At 49.8% G+C, this 20,572-nt stretch overlaps 1 protein-coding gene across 4 annotated transcripts in view; it reads left to right on the forward strand.

The window, feature by feature from the left end:
- Window positions 1-9,231: 9,231 nt before the first annotated feature.
- Window positions 9,232-20,572, forward strand: part of MAP2K6 (mitogen-activated protein kinase kinase 6) — a 66,587-nt gene continuing 55,246 nt past the window's right edge. For all 4 annotated transcript variants that reach the window (XM_053994670.1, XM_053994668.1, XM_053994667.1 and 1 more), the window contains exon 1: window positions 9,232-9,337. In XM_053994670.1, coding sequence (XP_053850645.1) covers window positions 9,322-9,337 — 16 coding nt within the window. In that variant the 5' untranslated portion in view covers window positions 9,232-9,321. The remainder of the gene's footprint in view (window positions 9,338-20,572) is intronic.

A 20,572-nucleotide genomic window follows, 5' to 3' on the forward strand; every position in this document is an offset into this window, starting at 1 on the left:
TCAGACCCAGAGCATGATTAACAAGTACAATTTATCCCTGGATTTAAAGGAAAGGGCTTAAAACCCAGCTGAGAATTGCAGCATTTTGCACCTCTAGAAGTGACTATGCAAAATTCAGTTCTGTAGAGTCAGGTTTGCTCACGCCATGCAGGACATGGACTTTACTCCATGCCCTCACCCCCCTTCTGGAACAACATCCAGGCTGGCTCAGAATAAAATTTCATAAAAGAGATTTCAGTCTTGGCCTGAGACTTGGCACAAGGAGTCCCAGCCCAGAATAGATTTTTACGGGAAGTTAAAAACCTCTGGGAAAAAAAAGGCAAAAAAAAAAAAAAAAAAAAAAAAAAAAAAAAAAAAAAAGCTTTAAAGTGAAGCATCAAGAGAGTCTCAACAAGAGCTGTGGCAGCAGTTCAGTGCACAATATATACATTGTGTGCAATGCATATAGAATGCCATAATTACACCCAGATGGGTACAAACATAGATTCACTCTGGCCATGAGTAATACCTCATGATTGCAGAAAAAAGAAGCCAAATGCCTCTTTGAAATCAGCAGAGTTTGAGGGGGGAAAATGTGACCTCTTCCTGATGGGGATGTGACAGAAAATAAGTATTTTTTGTCAGCACCACTGTCGTGTGTGGCACCATCCCCTGGTCCTGCAGCCACTTGCCCACCTCCAGCTGTGGTCCCTTCCCAGTGGTTTTCCTGGATGGATTATTAAATATGATTTCCTGCTTTAAAAAAGCTCCTGGCTGGCTCTGCACTGCAGCACACTCCAGATATCCATGTCAGGTAAAGGAAGAGATGTTTCCTGCTGCCATCCCAATAAAAAGATCCCTTCAGACAGAGGTGCCACCTGCCCTTGTTTGGCACTGGAGCTGCTCAGCCTCATTCCACCATGTTTTAGAACATTTTTGCAGGGGGGGAAATGATGCCTTAAGTTTTAGCTGTCATATTTTTTCAGATTCTGTGCTGCTTTAGCGTGTAGCTCTGAGCTTCATATTAAGTGTTAGCAAGTTCTCCTCACAGGCTAGGCAGACAAAACAATCCTTTTCCAGCTTGGCCAAGGACAACTGGTACAAACTCCAGGCCCAAAAAGTAAAAACAACAGAAAACTGAAGAGAGAAAAACAAGCAGGATGGGAGTGCATGGGCTGGAGCTGGAATGGGACAATGAACTGCAAGGTGCAAATGGAGCAGAGCTGATCCCAGTGAGAGCCCCCGGGAGCGCTCGTGCATTTTGGGACCATTTTGGTTCCTCTTGGGTGCAGCCCTGGCTGGGCTCTGGTGCTGCCCAAGGTTGTTGCACTGATTTTTAAAAGTGTTAAGTTTTCTTTTATAGTTCTTTTGAAAGTTTTAAAGTTCTTTTAAAAGTTTTCCATGCCTTCTGGTTTTTACATATTTCTACTGGAGTTCTCACGCACTGTTCATGTAAATAATGGTTGCTTTGCATTCTTCTTTGTGGGAGGAGAGAATTGATGGGCTGTTGGTTTGACCAGTGTGGTTGGAGAGGTGGCAATTTCATCCTCCAATCCACTGTCACTTTTGGAAATCTATATATTGTGAAATTGTCAGAAATAAAATTGTGTCTTTTCCTCTTTTGAACTTATCAACCTCCTGTGTACTCATTTTGTGTCCAATAGCGACACAAGGTGGATCCATTGAAGAGATCCTTTTAATAAAACCCTATTCTTTAATTTATTCTTAATACTTATTCTTTAACTTCTTAACTTCAAGAATAAATACTTTATTCTTTAACTCTGTCCAGCCTCTGCTCTAGCTCAGCCTTCTCGAGGCATCCGTTCCTCCTCTTCTTTCCTCTCCCTGGCTGCTGGTGAGGCTTCTCCTTCTGTCCCTCAATATCCAGGTTTCTCCTTGCCTCGCACACTCCGTACTGGGAATTTTGAGGCTGGCTGGGACCCCAGCATTGCATCCACACTCAAAAAATCATTCTGCATCCCTGGGGATCCAGAGCAAGGAGCAGTTTACGACTGAAGCCTTGACTGAGTTGTTGAACGGACCTGCAGCTCATTTTGCTGAAAAAAAAGGGTGGCATGAAGGAGTTGGGGACCAACAGAGAGAAACCGAGCCCAAAGGGCAGAGCAGTGCCTTGAGGTGAAACCCTCCCCCCAGAATCCCAAATCCCAAATGATGACATCTTCTAGGAGTGAGGGGTGCCGTGCAGGGGACTCGGAGGAGGGCTGAGGCCACATCTCCATGCGGCCACCAGTGAGCCACGCAGTGTCACTCACCAGTGTCACCCAGCAGTGAGCCACGCAGTGCCACCCAGCAGTGTCACCCACCAGTGAGCCACGCAGTGTCACCCACCAGTGTCACCCACCAGTGAGCCACGCAGTGTCACCCACCAGTGCCACCCAGCAGTGACCCACACAGTGTCACCCAGCAGTGAGCCACGCAGTGTCACCCACCAGTGCCACCCAGCAGTGACCCACACAGTGTCACCCAGCAGTGAGCCACGCAGTGTCACTCACCAGTGTCACCCACCAGTGAGCCACGCAGTGTCACCCACCAGTGCCACCCAGCAGTGACCCACACAGTGTCACCCAGCAGTGCCACCCAGCAGTGACCCACACAGTGTCACCCACCAGTGAGCCACGCAGTGTCACCCACCAGTGCCACCCAGCAGTGACCCACACAGTGTCACCCAGCAGTGAGCCACGCAGTGTCACTCACCAGTATCACCCAGCAGTGACCAAGGCAGTGTCACTCACCAGTGTCACCCAGCAGTGAGCCATGCAGTGCCACCCAGCAGTGCCACACAGCAGTGTCACTCACCAGTGTCACCCAGCAGTGAGCCATGCAGTGCCACCCAGCAGTGTCACCCAGCAGTGACCAAGGCAGTGTCACTCACCAGTGTCACCCACCAGTGAGCCACACAGTGTCACTCACCAGTGTCACCCAGCAGTGAGCCACGCAGTGCCACCCAGTAGTGTCACCCAGCAGTGACCCACGCAGTGCCACCCAGCAGTGTCTCCCAGCAATGTCACCCAGCAGTGCCTTCCACCAGTGACCCACGAAGTGTCACCCATCAGTGTCACCCATGAGTGTCACCCACCAGTGCCACCCATTAGTGCCACAGCTCCAGCTCCCCGGGCTCCTGCCCCACTCTCCTGCCTGGGAAGGAGGGAAATCCCTCCCCAAACAGGGGCAGGCTGCCTGCTGGCTCCTGAGCGGGATTTAAAGATGTCTTGACTCCAGGGCAGCCTTGATGGGGTCATTGAAAACCCCCAGAGCAGCAGAGGTGCTGCGCTCAGCCTGGTGAGAGGGCTGGGTGTGACTGGGCAGAGTTTGAATTCCTTTTATTGCTCCTGGTTTTGGGATGGAGTCACCGGGCATGCAGACAATGCCTGCAAAGTGAGTGCCCTGCAGATGTTAAAGCCACGGGGGCTGAAGGTGATGGAGCTGACCCTAAAAGATGAAGCATCCAGCTGTCCCTGCAGGGCTGAGCAGGCTCAGGGCTCTGCACAGAGAGCCTGGAGCTGGGGATGTGACCCTGACAGTGCACAGACACAAAAGGGCTGGGGCTGAGGGCTGCACTAAGTGCTCCCAGCTGCCAGAGGGATGCATTTGGGTCCATTACTGCAGCAAAGCAAACCCAGAATCTGTTACACACAGAGAGGGCACAAAGGAGCAAACACAAACACTGAAAAACCCCAGCAGTGTTTGCAGCATTAAAACCCACGCCAGCAGCCAAGGAAAAACCACCACACTCAGCTCTGTCCCTCGGTGACAACCCCAAAGTGTGACAGAGGGATGGGACCTCTGACTTGCTGCAGGGACATCTCTGTGCAGCAACACAGCAAAAGGTGACCACAGAAAGAGTAAAATTTCAGGCTTTTTATATGGAACAAAACCATCCTCAAGTGCAGGAGTGCAGGGCTCAGAGGGAAGGACAAGCAGTTTAAGACAGACCTTTTCCCCCAGCCCCAGATCAATGATTTTAGAAGTGTGAGGCTGCTTTAGTTCACCTGCTCATTCATTGCATATTTTTTCTAAAAAATTAAAATTCCTACCTGGTTTTCCACCTCTGTCCCTCCTCTTTAGGTTAACACACACAAACATCACCCTCACCCCTCCTGGAAGAGCGTGCTTGACTCATCATTGTTGTCCAGCCAGATTTATGGCTCTAAAACCTTCTCGTTATGAAGCTGAAAGTAATTTTTATTTACTGGCCTCTGCCTCTTTTATGAGCTGCATGTACTTCTTGGATCATTTTATCCTCTCAATTCCCCACCTCTTCAGCTAAAGAGAGATTTTACCAACGTCCCACCCTGTGTGTGCCGGGGCAGCAGAGTTTGTTTAACTTCTGAGAATTCCAAGTCCTGCTGGGCTTTCATCCATCAGCTTCAGGACCCAGGGAGGAAAAACGTGCTGGGAGTTAAGGGCTGCAAGAGGAGAGGCTGGAAGAGGAGGAGACCGAGGAAATTCAGACAAAAGGTAAGATGGGGCTGAACTGCAGGGCCTGTGTTTGGCTTTAAATTCCTGCAGGCTGCAGCTCCCGGGGAACAAAGGAATGCAGGATATCAGGCGGCAGCACTCAGCCCCTGAGGAGCAGATGGTGCTGCTGCCATCAGGACAGCTCATTGTTTCTCACCTCCTCTCTGCCCCAGCCACATTCTCCTCCCCAGCATCTGCACCCTCTGTTTGCTTTGGTTTTTCTTCCAGCTCCTTCCCCAGACATCCCTTGGGAGGGTCCCTTTTCCCAGCTGGTCCTTCTTGTGTTGGAGAACTTCCTGCAGTTTATTCATTCTCTGCAGCAGAGAGCCTGCCTTGTCTGCTGCCCCATGAGCTCATTATTTTAGGGTCATTATTCTGACTATTTTGAATTTCCAGCTTGTTCCTGTACCTTAGGAGCATTAGGGAATGGTTGCATTCTCTTGTCCAGCTGTTCTTTGGGGACTGACCCCTACCTGAGCTCAAAAATAATGAGAAATTTCAAGAGATTCTATCCAGAGGATGGGATCACACTTGGAAATGTCATTGTCTCACTGCCTCTCACAGGACAGACCAAGCCAAACCTCGCTACACTCGTCCCAAATTATCCTTCCTTCCCCACAGCTCCCATTCCCATGAAGGGAAGGGATGGCTGGGAGCAGAATAATCTAATAAAAACATAAACCAGAAGCAAAGAAACTGAAATAGCCACTGGATCCTTCAGCACAGGAGCTGCTGGAGCCTGTCCCACCTCCTGCTCCATAAAGGTGGATCACCAAGCTCTTCTGCTTGGTTTCTCCATTTGCAAAGTGCATTGTTTTTGGAAAAAAACAGGGTTTCTGTCTGTCCCTGCACAGGGAATACTAACAACAAATACAAAATACACAACAGCTTCAGAACAAAACCTATGGCCCCTTCCCTCCTCATGACATGCTGGGAAAATCCTGATTCAAGCCCCAAAACCTGGTCTTGGTGTTCAAGGATGCACCAGGAGGTCCCACAGGTGCTCTGGACAGTTTTGCTCCTGTTTCCCACCACCTATAACAGCTGAAAATCCCACGTGAGCAGCATCTGGATTTTCCAAACAATTCCTTGTGAAGGGAGATGAAAGCAACCCCCTCCCCAAAGAGATGGGATACGGAAACAACCTCTGGCAAAGCTCCTGCAAGAGGGAAGCAGGAGAATTTGGGGATACTGCTCTTTGTGGACAGAGCTCTGGGATGAATTTCTGGCCCAGGAGTGAGTGCTCACACAAACACTGACACTGAAGCCTCCAATTGTGTTTTCCCTGGACAAACCCAGCACATGACCCTGCTTGCCTCCCGAGCTCCCCGATCAAACCAATGCTGGGAACAACCTCGTGTCTAAAACAAACAACATTTCGGGGCAAACCTTCTGTTTACAGACACAGAGAGGAGATTTTTCAGCAGTGAAAACACAGACATTGTTTGTCCAATTTAAGGAACAAATTCGTTCCATAGCAATGAAAGAGTGAGTTGGGAGGGGGAATAAATAAATCAGAACTCGTAGAAAATTCAAACTACAGTAGGAAGGGAGTCCTAGGGAAGAAAGTTATGGCCAGACCCAGACGTAGAAGTTTGAACTCTTCAGTCAGCTGTGCAATAACTCTCCCTTTCCTTTCCTTTCCTTTCCTTTCCTTTCCTTTCCTTTCCTTTCTTTCCTTTCCTTTCCTTTCCTTTCCTTTCCTTTCCTTTACTTTCCTTTCCTTTCCTTTCCTTTCCTTTCCTTTCCTTTCCTTTCCTTTCCTTTCCTTTCCTTTCCTTTCCTTTCCTTTCCTTTCCTTTCCTTTCCTTCCCTTCCCTTCCCTTCCCTTCCCTTCCCTTCCCTTCCCTTCCCTTCCCTTCCCTTCCCTTCCCTTCCCTTTCCCTCCCTTCCCTTCCCTTCCCTTCCCTTCCCTTCCCTTCCCTTCCCTTCCCTTCCCTTCCCTTCCCTTCCCTTCCCTTCCCTTCCCTTCCCTTCCCTTCCCTTCCCTTTCCCCCTTTCCCCCTTTTCCCCTTTTCCCCTTTTTTCCCCTTCCCAGCAGAGATGAGGACCTGAGCTGCTCACCAGACAGGAGGAGGGTAAATCCCACCTGTACAAAGGAGATCTGCTCGTGCTGTGTGCAGAATTCAGATTTTCATACGAAAAGGCTCTGTAAAGAGGAAGCTGGAAGGTGAAAGGCCGGGCGCCGTGTGGAGCAAACAGGAACAGTAAAGGTAATGAAGTGTTTTGGCACCACCTGAGTTGGACAGAAGGAAGAATTTTTTTTTTTTGCAGAGCAGCTGTGGCTGCCCCATCCTTGGAAATGCCCAAGGCCAGCTTGGACGGGGCCTGGAGCAGCCTGGTGTGATGGACGAGTAATGCCACGGCTGAGTCTCACAATTAAAAGGCAAATATCACGTATAAATGTTAAGAGAAGTTCTGTAGATTTATAGTTCTGTTTCTATCATGGGGTGGCCTGGGTTTGGGACATTTGGGAGGATCAGCTCGTTACCATGGCAACAGCTGACCTCCACTCAAAGTGATCTCCACCGCTGGACAGCGAAGGAGTCGATGGACAGAATTTTGGGAGAGGAAAAAGGGTTAAAAGGTGAACCCTCCACTGTGTGGGTGAGCACGTGGTGGGGAAAATCCTCTGCTCCTGGCGCTGCAGTATTTTCTCTCTTCAGCCTTCTGTTGTATTTTTGATAAGGTTGTAAGAAACCTTTTCAAGTTTTGGAAGAGAGTAACGAGCCGACCCTCCCAAATGTCCCAAACCCAGGCCACCCCATGAGAGAAACATAACTGTGAGTCTATAAAACTTCTCTAACATTTATATATGATATTTGATATACTGATATTTGATATTTGATATCATATCATATATCAAATATCATGTATATGATATATATCACATATATGATAATATATAATAATATCAAATATCAAATATATATCAAATATCATATATATGATATAGATCATATATATGATATGATATATCATATATATGATATTTGATATATATATTTGATATTTTATATATATTTGATATTTGATATGATATACCTATATATGATATTTGATAGATATATATTTGATATTTGATATTATTTATCTGTATATGATATTTGATATATATATTTGATATATCTATATATGTTATTTGCCTTGTAGTGGTGAGAGCCAACCGTGGCATTACTGATCCACCACAATTCCATGAAAACAGCCGGGTTTAGATACGGCCCGGTGGTCGATTTTCCAACAGTCACCCGAAATCTTCACGGAAACACAAAGGAGCTGCACAGGGGGCAGGGATGGATGCAGGGATGGATGCAATAATGGATGCGATTTGAAGAGGTTTGATGCAGTTTGAAACAGTCTGAAGCTCTTTGCAGCAGGTTGAAGCGATCTGAAGCAATCTGAAGTGCTCTGAAGCAGCCTGAAGGGATTTGAAGAGATTTTAAACAGTTTGAAACGGTTTGAAGTGGCCTAAAGCGATTTTAAGTGATTTGAAGAGGTTTGAAGTGATTTGAAGCTATTTGAAGCGATTTTAGAGCGTTTTGAGGTGATTTAAAGCGGTTTGAAGTGACTTGAAATGGTTTGAAGTGGTTTGAAGCGGTTTGAAATGACTTGAAATGGATTGAAGTGACTAGAAGCTGTTTGAAGTGATTTGAAGCAGTTCGAAGCGACTTGAAGAGGTTCAAAGCGATTGGAAGTGGTTTTAAGCGACTTGAAGCAGTTTGAAGTGACTTGAAGCGGTTTGAAGTGACTTGAAGTGATTCGAAGCGACTTGAAGTGGTTCAAAGCAACTTGAAGCAGTTTGAAGCGACTCTAAGTGGTTTCAAGCAGTTTGAAGCGGTTCGAAGCGACTTGAAGTGGTTTCAAGTAGTTTGAAGCGACTTGAAGTGGTTCAAAGCGATTGGAAGCGACTTGAAGCGGTTTGAAGCGACTTGAAGCAGTTTGAAGTGACTTGAAGTGATTTGAAGCTACTTGAAGCGGTTTCAAGCAGTTTTAAGCGGTTCGAAGCACCTTGAAGCTGTTTCAAGCAGTTTGAAGCGACTCGAAGCGGTTTGAAGCGACTTGAAGTGATTTGAAGCGACTTGAAGTGGTTTCAAGCAGTTTTAAGCGGTTCGAAGCGACTTGAAGCTGTTTCAAGTAGTTTGAAGCGACTTGAAGTGGTTCAAAGCGATTTGAAGCGACTTGAAGCGGTTCGAAGGGACTTGAAGCAGTTTCAAGCAGTTTGAAGCAACTTGAAGTGGTTCAAAGCGATTTGAAGCGACTTGAAGCGGTTCGAAGGGACTTGAAGCAGTTTGAAGTGACTTGAAGCGGTTCGAAGCGACTCGAAGCGGTTCGAAGCGGGCCGAAGCCGCCCGCGCCCCCTGCCGGCGCCCGGGCGGGGTGGCGGGGGCGTGTGCGAGCCGCGGGACTACAGCTCCCAGGCGGCGCCGCGGCGGCGCCGCGCACGCGCAGTGCTGTTCCCCCCCCCCCCCCCCCCCGTGCGCGCCGCAGGCCGGGGCGGCCGCCCCGGCCCATCATGTAGGTGCAGCCGCGCCGGCCCCGCGCCAGCCGCGCAGGGACCCCCCCTCCCCGCCCCGGCCCCGCCCGGCCCGGCCCGGCGCGGCGCGGCCCGGCGCGCCCCGAGCCCCGCGCCGCCCAGGCGGGAGCGCGCGCGGCGTTCCGGGGGGGAGCGCGCGGCTCGCATCTCTTTTGTGTGTGTGTGTGTGTGTGTGTGTGTGTGTGTGTGTGTGTGTGTGTGTGTGGGTGCGTGTGCGTGTGTGCGTGTGCGCGCGCGAGGCGGGCGGGCGGCTCGCCCCTCGGCGGGGCCGCGCGCGCGGGGGCCGGCTCTTTGTGCGCGCGTCCCTGCCCCCAGCCCGCCGGGGGACAATGTCTCAGCCCCGAGGTGAGAGCGCGGCGCGCGTGCACGCGGGCGCGCGCCTTCGGGCGGGGGCGCGCGCGCGGCGCGCGAGCGCGCGTGCACGGGCGGGGGCGCGGGTGCACGTGCACGTGCATGCACGGGTGCGGGTGCATGTGCATGCACGGGTGCATTGCGCGGGTGCGCGTGCGGGTGCACGGCGCGTTTGCGCGCCCGCCTTGCGCGGGGGTCGCCGCTCCCGGTGCCGCTGCCGGTGCCGCTCCCGGTGCCGCTCCCGGCGCCGCTCCCGCCGCGTTTCCTGCTCGCTGGCGGTGCGCGCAGCCTCTCCCGGGATGAGCGAGCCTTTGGCACGGCCCGGAGCGAGGGGATGGGGCGGGGGGGGGGGGGGTGTTGGAGGAGCAGCTGCAGCCGGGGCTCGGCGCGGGGTTAAAGCAAACTTTTAAACAAGTCCGCGAGGGAGATGAAAGGTGAAACTGGAGTGGGGTTAGCAGGAATTAAATATATACCTATGTTTCCATGGGAAAGTATTGTTGTCGTGCCAGCGCTGAGATCATTTTCCACCCGTTTCTCCCCCCCCTCCCCCTTTCTCTTTTAATATTTGGTAACTTTTGGTCAGAGGCAGCAGTGGGGTTTGTCACACCAGCACGCCCCGAGCGTGCAAAAAGGCAGGAATGGAGCGTTTGGGAAGTGCAGGAATTGGGTATTTGGGAGCTGCAGAAAGGCAGGAATGGAGCATTTTGGAACTGCAAGAACGGGAGCATTTTGGAGCTGCAGGAATGCAGCGTTTAGGAGCTGCAGAGGGCAGGAGTTGAGAATTTAGGAGTTGCAAAAGGGCAGGAATTGTGCATTTTGGAGGTGCAGGAATTGTGCATTTTGGAGCTGCAGAAGCTGAGAATTTAGGAGTTGCAAAAGGGCAGGAGTTGTGCATTTTGGAGCTGCAGGAGTTGAGAATTTCGGAGTTGCAAAAGGGCAGGAATTGGGCATTTTGGAGCTGCAGGGCTGGAGCATTTAGGAGCTGCAGAAGGGCAGGAATTGGGCAATTTGGAGCTGCAGAAGTTGAGCATTTAGGAGTTGCAAAAGGGGAGGAATTCTGCATTTTAGAGCTGCAGGAATTGTGCATTTTGGAGCTGCAGGAGTTGAGCACTTTGGAGCTGTAGAAATTGAGCGTTTAGGAGTTGCAAAAGGGCAGGAATTGTGCATTTTGGAGCTGCAGGAGTTGAGAATTTCGGAGTTGCAAAAGGGCAGGAATTGGGCATTTTGGAGCTGCAGGGCTGGAGCATTTAGGAGCTGCAGAAGGGCAGGAATTGGGCAATTTGGAGCTGCAGAAGTTGAGCATTTAGGAGTTGCAAAAGGGGAGGAATTCTGCATTTTAGAGTTGCAGGAATTGTGCATTTTGGAGCTGCAGGAGTTGAGCACTTTGGAGCTGTAGAAATTGAGCGTTTAGGAGTTGCAAAAGGGCAGGAATTGTGCATTTTGGAGCTGCAGGAGTTGAGAATTTAGGAGTTGCAAAAGGGCAGGAATTGTGCATTTTGGAGCTGCAGGAATTGAGCATTTAGGAGTTGCAGAAGTTGAGAATTTTGGAGTTGCAAAAGGGCTGGAGTTCGGCATTTGAGAGCTGCAGGAATTATGCATTTTGGAGGTGCAGGAAGGCAGGAATAAAGTGTTTTAAGTGCTGCAGGACTGGAACATTTAGGAGCTGGAGAAGGGCAGAAATTATGTATTTAGTTGCAAAAGGGCAAACTTTGAGCATTTAGGAGCTGCAGAAGGGCAGGAATTGGGCAATTTGGAGCTGCAGAAGTTGAGCATTTAGGAGTTGCAAAAGGGGAGGAATTCTGCATTTTAGAGCTGCAGGAGTTGAGAACTTAGGAGCTGCAAAAGGGGAGGAATTTGCATTTTAGAGCTGCAGGAGTTGAGCATTTAGGAGCTGCAGAAGGGCAGGAATTGGGCAATTTGGAGCTGCAGAAGTTGAGCATTTAGGAGTTGCAAAAGGGGAGGAATTATGTATTTTAGAGCTGCAGGAGTTGAGAACTTAGGAGCTGCAAAAGGGGAGGAATTCTGCATTTTAGAGCTGCAGGAGTTGAGAATTTAGGAGCTGCAAAAGGGCAGGAATGATGCATTTGGAGCTGCAGAAGTTGGAATTTAGGAGCTGCAAAAGGGCAGGAATTGTGCATTTTGCAGCTGGAGGAGTTGAGAACTTAGGAGCTGCAAAAGGGCAGGAATTCTGCATTTTGGAGCTGCAGGAGTTGAGCATTTTGGAGCTGCAGAAGTTGGAATTTAGGAGTAGCAAAAGGGCAGGAATTGTGCATTTTGGAGCTGCAGGAATTGAGCATTTAGGAGTTGCAGAAGTTGGGAATTTAGGAGCTGCAAAAGGGCAGGAATTGTGCATTTTGGAGCTGCAGGAGTTGCGTATTTTGGAGTTGCAGAAGTTGGAATTTATGAGCTGCAAAAGGGCAGGAATTGTGCATTTTGGAGCTGCAGGAGTTGAGCATTTAGGAGTTGCAGAAGCCGAGAATTTAGGAGTTGCAAAAGGGCAGGAGTTGAGTATTTTGGAGCTGTATGAGTTGAGTATTTTGGAGCTGCAGAATTTGAGAATTTCGGAGTTGCAAAAGGGCAGGAATTGTGCATTTTGGAGTTGCAAAAGGGCAGAGGCTGAGCATTTGAGAGCTGCAAAAGGGCAGGAGTTGAGCGCCGAGGAGCAGCAGGAGGGGGTTTGGGAAGGGGACAGCAGTGATTTATTTCTGCCAGCGTGCTGGTGGTGGCAAAGAGCGCTGGCTCTTTGCTTTTTAACTCGCTGCTTATTCCACAGTGGCTCTGCCTTGTGCCCTTGCAAGGGCGGGGGGTGGGGGGGGCAGGCTGGGAGGAGCTGGAGAATTTAATATTGCAAAAATGCTGCGGGAATGCAACAGCCCCTGCAAGAGCAGGCGGGGAGAGCTTTAAGGAGGAGTAGCTGCGGCCATTCATTGTGAAAATCCATGCCCGTGTGTCAGCGAGAGGCCACACAGATGCAGCTTTTGGAGCTTTTGGAAGCGCTTGGATTGGATGTTGCAGCTTGGCTCTGCCTGCATCCTGCAGCCCTCGCACATATTTGGGATTTTGGGGGTGAGAGGCAGCGCGTGGCCCGGCAGGAGCAGGTCCCAAAGTGGCTTTGGAGCTTGTGTTGTGCTTATTTATTTATTTATTTATTCAAGCTAAGCTTTCCACAGTGATCTTGCAAGGGAGGACGTTGGGAAGGAGGTGCCTGCACAGCTCTTGCCACACAGTTTTCCTTTGTAAAAGAAAAATGTAAAGTTGTTGTATAATTTATTCCTAATTTGGGTTTGCTGCAGTCATCTTTTCCAGCCGAGCAGGGAATTGTAAAAGTTTCCGATGCAAAGAGCCAAGGAAGTTTGATAATGCAGGATTGAACCCGGTGATACCCAGAGCACTCTGCCCCTGCCAGGAGGGTCCTTGGGAGGACAGGGGGGTCCCCAAAAATCCTGGGGGTGGCAAAGGCTGAGCGTGCAGGGGAGGTGACAGACAGGGACCTGTGCTGGTGGCCCTGAGTGCTGAGTGTCCCCCAGCACAGCCTTCTGTGTCCTCCCCAGTACCAGGAAAGAGGGAGGATGGAAGCAGCCAACCCACAAAACATGATCTCAATGAATGGCATCATTCTTGACTCCCTTTGCCGTCCTCCTCGCTCTCTGCAGCACCAGTGCCTGCATTCCTGGCACAGATAACTTTTCCAAGCTCAGCTGTTCAGGCCCAGCTTTTGCTCAGGAAGGGGTTTCAGCTCTGGGGTTTGCAGCAGAGGTGTCGCTCTTTGGGATAATCTGAGTTTTGGAATCAGGTTCTTTGGGATAATCTGAGTTTTGGAATCAGGTTCTTTGGGATAATCTGAGTTTTGGGATCGGGGTCTTTGGGATAATCTGAGTTTTGGGATCGGGTTCTGTGGGATAATCTGAGTTTTGGGATCGGGTCTTCGGGATAATCTGAGTTTTGGGATCGGCTTTCATGTGCTGCACAGGAGGTTCCTCGGCAGCTCTGCAAAGTACAGCCCAGAGCCCCAGCCAGCTGCTGAGCCCTCTCCCTGCTTTGAATCCTTTCCAGAGTTGTTCTGAGAATTTGCCAGAGATTAATTTTTTTGATGCAGCGTGTCAGGGGGACATGTGAGCAGCAGAGTTGTTCTTACTCCCTGCAAGGAATCCCACCTGGTTCAGGGAGACCTTACCTGTGCTAAGCAAAAAAATGGGGGGAGGGATCTGCTTCCTGCACAGTCTGTAAAGGCTGAAACTCCCCGTGGAATTCAGAAAGAGCACTTTTCTTCTGGCCCTTTCTGCAGCAGGAATGATCAGATGCCTCCAGCATTGTGCTCAGGGTTCTGAGCTGCCTTACCTGTCCCTGATGGGCTCCCTGAGGGTCCCCCCAAATACAAAACTCACCTGAAGTCAAAGACACCCCTGCATTTCACCCTGTGCTTGTTCATCCCCCCTTTCAAGCTGCAGACTGGTATTTTTTTTGTTGGATGTAGCTACCCATAGCAAATCAGCTTTTCTTGAGCACAGCAGGTTCCTGCAGCGTGTTCCTCACCTTTCAGAGATGGGGCTGCTCTGGCCAGGAGGGCCTTGATGTTGATGGGAACTCAGAAGTTGAATCCTTGCCCAAAATCCAGCCCATTTGGCTGTCATGACTAATAGGATATTATTTTGGAAGAGGAGGGGGAAAAAAAAAAAAGAGGAAGTCCATATTCATTTCAAGCCAAGCACAGTTTGAGGCTGTAAATCTGCACTCTGGTGACAGCAGATGTATTCAAGAGTCTCCCATACTCCTTGCAACGGGGGAAATTATTCCCTGGCAAAGCCCACATGGGAGAAAACACCTGCAAATATGCAAATTTCTCCATTGAATTAAGAAAAGGGAAGGAGGAGCAGTACCCATGAGAGCACTGATTCATAAATACATTGAAATGATATTTAAACTAAGCATTGCTGCCTGTTGATCTCACACCTAAAGCTCAGACCCTTGTTTCAAGTACAATTTTCAGTGCTCCAGCTGCAAAGGGAAGCTGAGATTATGAGCAGCACATCCCACGTGATGCTGGCTGAGCATGCACCCTATGGACTTTGACCAAAGGCCCTGCACCTAGTCCAAATACCACAGTTTTATGTGAAACACTCATGTTTTCCCCAGCCAGAAGTCTCAGCGGAGCAGCTGTAAAGCTGCAGTATTCCTTGTTGTTGGGTTTTTTTTGCAGCCCTAGGTAGGTGGCAGGTTGTTGCTGGTGTAGGATTAACCTGCAGGCAGCTCCTGTGGGTTGTGCAATGTGCATTTTGCCTCATCAGCACCACCTCAGCTTCTCCCCACTCACACACTCCCATGGCACAGGCACTTGGCAAGGGCACAGCCAGCAAAGCCGTGGCACGGTCAGCCAGGTGCAAGCCTAGCAAAGCCTGGACTAGCAGCAAATATCAGCTCAAGTCGTTGATTTATTTTTAATTACTTTTTATTTTTTTTTAAGGGTGCCCCTGTTGAATTAGTTTAGGAGCTGTGCTGCAGTGCTGGAGGTGCCTGTGTGCCTGCTTTGGGTTAAGAGGGGGAAAATGTTTATAAAGAGGTTTAAAAACCTCGTGCAATGCCAGGCTGGAGGAATTACCCAGCTTGGGAAGGGGAAAATGTGGTTGGGGCTGGAGATGAACCAAAGCTGTGCCCAGGTGAGCTGAGACACCTGGGTGAGCCCCTGCTCTGCCCTGTCCCCGTGTCCCAACAGGTCCCAGCATGTCCCAACACCACTGCTCAGGCCAGCAGCTCCCTGCTGCTACCCAGCACATATTTAATATTTAAAAGCTCCAACTGGGAGCAATTCTAGCAATAAAAGTGCTAAGTTGCAGGAAGAAGGGAGCAGAGAGCTGAGTGCTCCTGCCAGGCTCCTCAGTGCCACCTCAAGCGTGGCTCCTTCTTGGTGTTTAAATCACCAAAACCTCGGGGCTTCCTTAGGGCTGAATTCCCTCCCCTGACACATCCACAAGCTGCTAAGGTGAAGCAAATGATGCTCCATGAAAACCACAGGAGTAATTTGGAGAGATGAGACGCTTCATGTGGAACGTGGTTGCAGCAGGTTTGCAGATTCTGGGTCCCCTCCTTGAAAATGCACAAGGTGACTAAAAAGTTGTCCTTTTCCCCCCAACCAGTGCCTGTGTTTGTTGTCACTTGGGCTTTTTTTCTCTTTCTGTAAAGAGCTGTGACAGCACCTCTAGAAGCCTCTCCGAAAAGGATTGAAAACCAACACACCTGACAAAAGCTGGGAAAAGAAGAATAGCGTGGGAGTTTTGTTAGCACTGGAGTGGGGTTGCTTTTCCAGCCCTCTGCAAATGCAGAGGCCCAGAGCTCCTTAGCCTGGTCATTGTGATGGTTCCCAGCCCTGCCCCGAGGGATTCACCCCATGAACTTGCATTCCTGATGCTGCTCCAGAGGCAAAGCTCTGCCCTTCCCAGGGAGTGAAGGCGCAGGGCAGGTCACAGCTGTGATGGCAGCGGTGGCACAAGCAATTCTGGCTAAGAATTACTCACCAGGAGTCCCTTCCTGCTGTCACTCACGTTTTGGGGGACCATTTTGGGGTGCATTTACAAGTTGACAGCATCATTAGATGAAATGTTGAGTCAGCCTCCAGTGGCCAGAGAAATTGCAGGAGTGTTCTTTTGGTTTGAGACGTGGACAGAGCTATAATTTAAAAAAAAAAAAATCAAAATCTGTTTCATTACCTGTGGAGTTCCTTAGCTCCCTTCCTTAGGGCCTGTCTGGGAATAGTTTAAGGGATTAGCATTATCAGCTCGAGCAGTGTTAGCAGGGAAGCAGATCCAGGAGGCTGGAGCTGTGCCACGGCAGATATTATGGTCTGTGGTGGCCGAGCGGTGAAGGCCGTTGGGTGCAATCTCCATTTCTGCTCATTGCGCAAAAAAAGTTCGGGGTTTTTTGGGTCTTCTTTTTTTTTTGCTTTTGTCTTCCAAATCCACAATATTCTGCACTTGACAAGTGTGAATGGAAAACTGACTGCTGCTCAGTGGCCTTGGCTCGGTGAAGAGCAGTTTGGAGAGGGGAGGTGTGAGGCTGTTGCTTGTAGGGCTTTCTCTTGCCTCAAAGCCAGAATTAAACCCATCCTTCCAATCTCCCCGTCCTTTTAAACTGGGGGTTCCAAACACTGAGGGTTCGTCCCACCAGGGCAGTCCCTGGGGTGCTGAGGCATTTCTGAGTCATCTTTCCTTTGGACATGGTGCAGAGGGATGCTGAGCATCCTCTGTGGCAGCTCCAAGAAACCTCTTGTGCGTGGCTGGTGCTGTCAAAGCTGCGGCAAATCCCTCTGGATCTGCATCCCACCCTCAAGCAGGAGCCTGGATTTGGAGGGGCAGGGTCAGAGATGGCATCAGGGAAGGCTCAGGGGTAGGAGCTGCTCTGGCTGCATCCCCCAGTTGCTGTTGGAGCAGTGCCTGTGGCTTTTTGGGCTGCAAAATCGGAGTCCTGTGAAGCCCAATGCAAACAACCTCTGCAGCTGGGGTAGGGTTTCAGATCTGTAAGAGAAAAAGCATTTATTTTTCCCTTACTCGAGCAGGAAAACTTCACAGAGCTGAGCTGATCCAGTTTCTTGCTGGTGCTGTTTTGTTAGCCTACTTAGCCTGCAATTTTATCATCAAGGCTGGGTTTTCTTAGCCTGCACCCAGGCACATCAAAAATCGTGAGAAGAACTGAAGCCACTTTCACTGCATTCAGATGAAAACACTGGAAAAAAAAAAAAGAAAAAAAGAAAAAACCCAGCAGAAGTTGCAGATGAGATGCCAAAGATAAGGCAGCAATAGGAAATCAGTGCAGGAGTCAACACTTGACTGTGTCTGCAAGAAGAGGCCTTTAATGAAGGCTGAATCAGCACGGACTTGGGAGCTGTTTTTGAAGGAGAATCTTTTTCTAAACAAAAATATGTAATTGCACTCAATGCAAAATGCTTCTCGGTGCCAAATGGCCTCAGAGCATCGTGTGGCTGCTCTGTGCCAGTCCCAGGCGTGGTGGTTTTTGTGCCTGTGCTCACCCTGCAGTGAGGCTGATCCCCCACTGCCTCACTCCTGGGCTTTCAGCTGGGCTTATTCCACACTCAAGCAACAAGTTATAAAAATTACAGCTTCTCTCCGTGGTGTCATTCCTCTTATGAATGTTTATTGCTTCTCCAGTAGTTCAAGGTCAGATATAGAAAATGACTCAAAAGTCTTTTGTTGCTCTGAGAGCACTAAGGTGATGGAAGGCCCAATCCAGCAAAGACAAACCTTCCCAGAGAACCAAAAGGGAAGGGAGAAAAACTATTTTAAAGGCAAACCCAGCATTGATTACTGACATTTTAAAGTAGGTTTGGATTAGATATTAAGAAAAAATTATTTCCTGTGAGGGTGGTGAGGCACAGGGTGCCCAGAGAGGCTCTGGCTGCCCCACCCCTGGAAGGCCGGGTTGGATGGGGCTTGGAGCAACTTGGGACAGTGGAAGGTGTCCCTGCCTGTGGAATGAGATGAGCTTTAAGGTCACTTCCAACCCATTCCATGACTGGGTGATTTTTCCCTGGATTTGCTCCCTTCTCTCTGCTCTCCCATCCTTGGTGTGCAGCAGCCCCAGGCAGAGCCCGCTGCAGTCGCTGCCTCGAGTCCCTGCACGTAGGAGGGGGAACAATCCCGGCCACAATCCCTGCCAAAGCAGGGCACACGAGCTCAGAAGGTCCTTTTGGCAGCAGCTCTGCCTGCAGGCTTTGTGCAGCACCAGGCACAGCCCTGGGCACGGCTCCTTCTTGCAGGGCACCTCTCCAGCACTGGAGTTAGAGCCACACTTCCCAGCCTGGATTCCAGCACAGCCCCTTTTTTCCTAGGGCTGCTTTAATTGCCTGCAATTAGGGTCTCCAGTGCTGCAAAAGTATGAAGAAATAAACCCCAGCCTGGCTCTGTAAGGGCTGGGATTGATTTCTTCTCTCAACCAGCTGATGCTGTGACCTTTCAGAAAGGAACTGTCAGCCTGTGGCTCTGGGGTTTGTGCATGTGGCTGCCCAGGGTTAAAGCACAAATATGGGATATTTATTGTAGTTTTATCCAAGGAGAGGAGCACCTGTAGGAGCTGAGAGCAGCTCAAGGAAGAGACAGGGACTTTACATGCTGTCATCAAAACGCCAAAACCCCTTTGGGTTAAGCTACCTCTTAAGTAGATTTGTTTAAGCACTTGACAAAAACGCCTGGAGCAGAAGTCCAAGGCACAGCACGGGGCTCTGGCAGCCCTGAGGGTGCAGGGGGTCACCCCAAGCCCTGCAGAAGGAGGTCAGGGTGGGTGCCAGGCCAGCTGGGTGCCAGAGGTGCAGACACGGGTCTCCCCGTGATCTCCTTGCAGCTTTGGCTGCAGCAACGGTGCAGGGAAACTGCTGCAGCCAAAGCTGAGCACCACTGAGGTTTGGGATGGGGGGAGGAGGATAAATCCTGCAGTCATCCCCCCGTGCAGGTTTGCTTCTCTGAAGAGAAAGATGCTGCTGGTTAATGCAGAAGTTCCCTCCCAAGCAGACCTTGGTACTTAACTGTGTTAATTAAATGCTTTCAAAAACCCACAAGATTGACCTTCGCTGCTTGCCCACAGATTTTTCTCTCATTTAACAAGCAGAGGGTTGTCAGAGTAGCCTATTAAAGGAGAAGAAAGGCAGTGCTCTAATACTGCTGGGTTTTGACCTGTTACAAAGTGCTTTTCTGCTTTTTAACTCCTAAAAGATGAAAACCACAATGCCTTAACGACCTACCAGGAGAAACCGGGCTGAGACAAGGAGTTCCTGGCTGAAATAAGGCATAAAATAGGATAAAATAGTGAGTGAACAGAGTTAAAATCTAAGTTTTTTAGTTATCTCTGGAATATGCCAAGACAACCATCGTATCTACAGGTCCTTGTGCAGCCAGAGGCTGCTGCTGTGTGACATGGAATTGTCCTTTGGGAGAGACCCTCTAGAGAAAAACAAAGTCAAATAACACAGACTCTGACTTGCTTACCTTTCCCAAGGACACCAGCAATTTGCTCATTGCTAATAAAACTTTGGAACATATCTACAGAAACCTTGGATGCCTGCCAAGCAATCAGTTTTATAAATTACCCAAAAGAGCAGATTGTGCATTGCAGGGAAGGACATCCCACATCCCAAAGCAGCCCCCGACAGCAGACCTGGAGGGAGAGCCCAAAATAGCCCCTGGCAGCTGGGGAGGGTGACACAGATGCTGCATTCAGAGATGATGAGAAACAAGTTGATTTCTGGAGGCAAGAAATGAAAAAATTTCTTCACTGAAAGAGTGGAATCACCTGCCCAGGGAGGTGGTGGGGCCACTGTCCCTGGACGTGGCGCTCAGTGCCATGTTTAGTTGATGGGGAGCTGTTGGGTCGTGGCTTGGACTCGATGGTCTCAAAGGTCAGGGAAGGTACAGGTTGGATATTAGGAAAAAATTTTTCACTGAAAGAATAATAAAGCACTGGAATAGTCCTCCCAGGGAGGTGGTGGAATCACCATCTCTGGATGTGTTTAAGAAAAGACTGGACATGGCACTTGGTGCTATAGTCTGGTTGAGGTGTGAGGGCACAGGTTGGACTTGGTGATCTTGGAGGTCTCTTCCAACCCCATTATTCTGTGATTCTGTGATTCTGTATCTTTTCCAGCCTGGTTCATTCTGTGGTTCTGTGAGTGATTCAGGGCTGGAGTGGCAGTGTTTGGCAGAGAGAAGGAGCAAGGGCTTGCACCTCTGCAGGTCCCTGTGGGGTGACAGCAAGGCAATGTGCCCTGGCAATGTCCCCTTGCTCAGAGCCACCTGAGCTGGGCAGCACCTCAGGCTTCCTCCCAGCAGGACTCCAGCTCCATTCATGTCATCAGGCAGCTTCCTTTAGAGCCAGCCATGCCTTTTTTTTTTCTTTTTTTTTTTCCCTTTCTTTTTTTTTTTTTTTCCTTCCCCTCAAAAACATTTGGTACTTCCCCCGCAAGAAATCAGGAGCTTTCTGTCTGATAAGGGGCTGGAACAGCTTCCTGCAGTAGGAGAGAATTTCTCCTCTGGCTCTTCCTGCACAGAGCCAGAACAATGCCAGCGCTTCCAGCCTCGCTTTACCTCGGATAATCTCATTTAGGGTCCATCCTGTGTGAGCATCTCCTGCCAAGGGGGCTCCTTTTCCAGCAGTTCGCTTTAAAAAGGGTTTTAAAAAGGTTTTTTAAATGGCATTGCCACAGCAGAAAGGCAGGAGCAGTCCTGAGGTTCA

The sequence above is a fragment of the Vidua macroura genome, chromosome 19 (assembly GCF_024509145.1).
Source record: "Vidua macroura isolate BioBank_ID:100142 chromosome 19, ASM2450914v1, whole genome shotgun sequence".
Taxonomy (NCBI): Eukaryota; Metazoa; Chordata; class Aves; order Passeriformes; family Viduidae; genus Vidua; species Vidua macroura.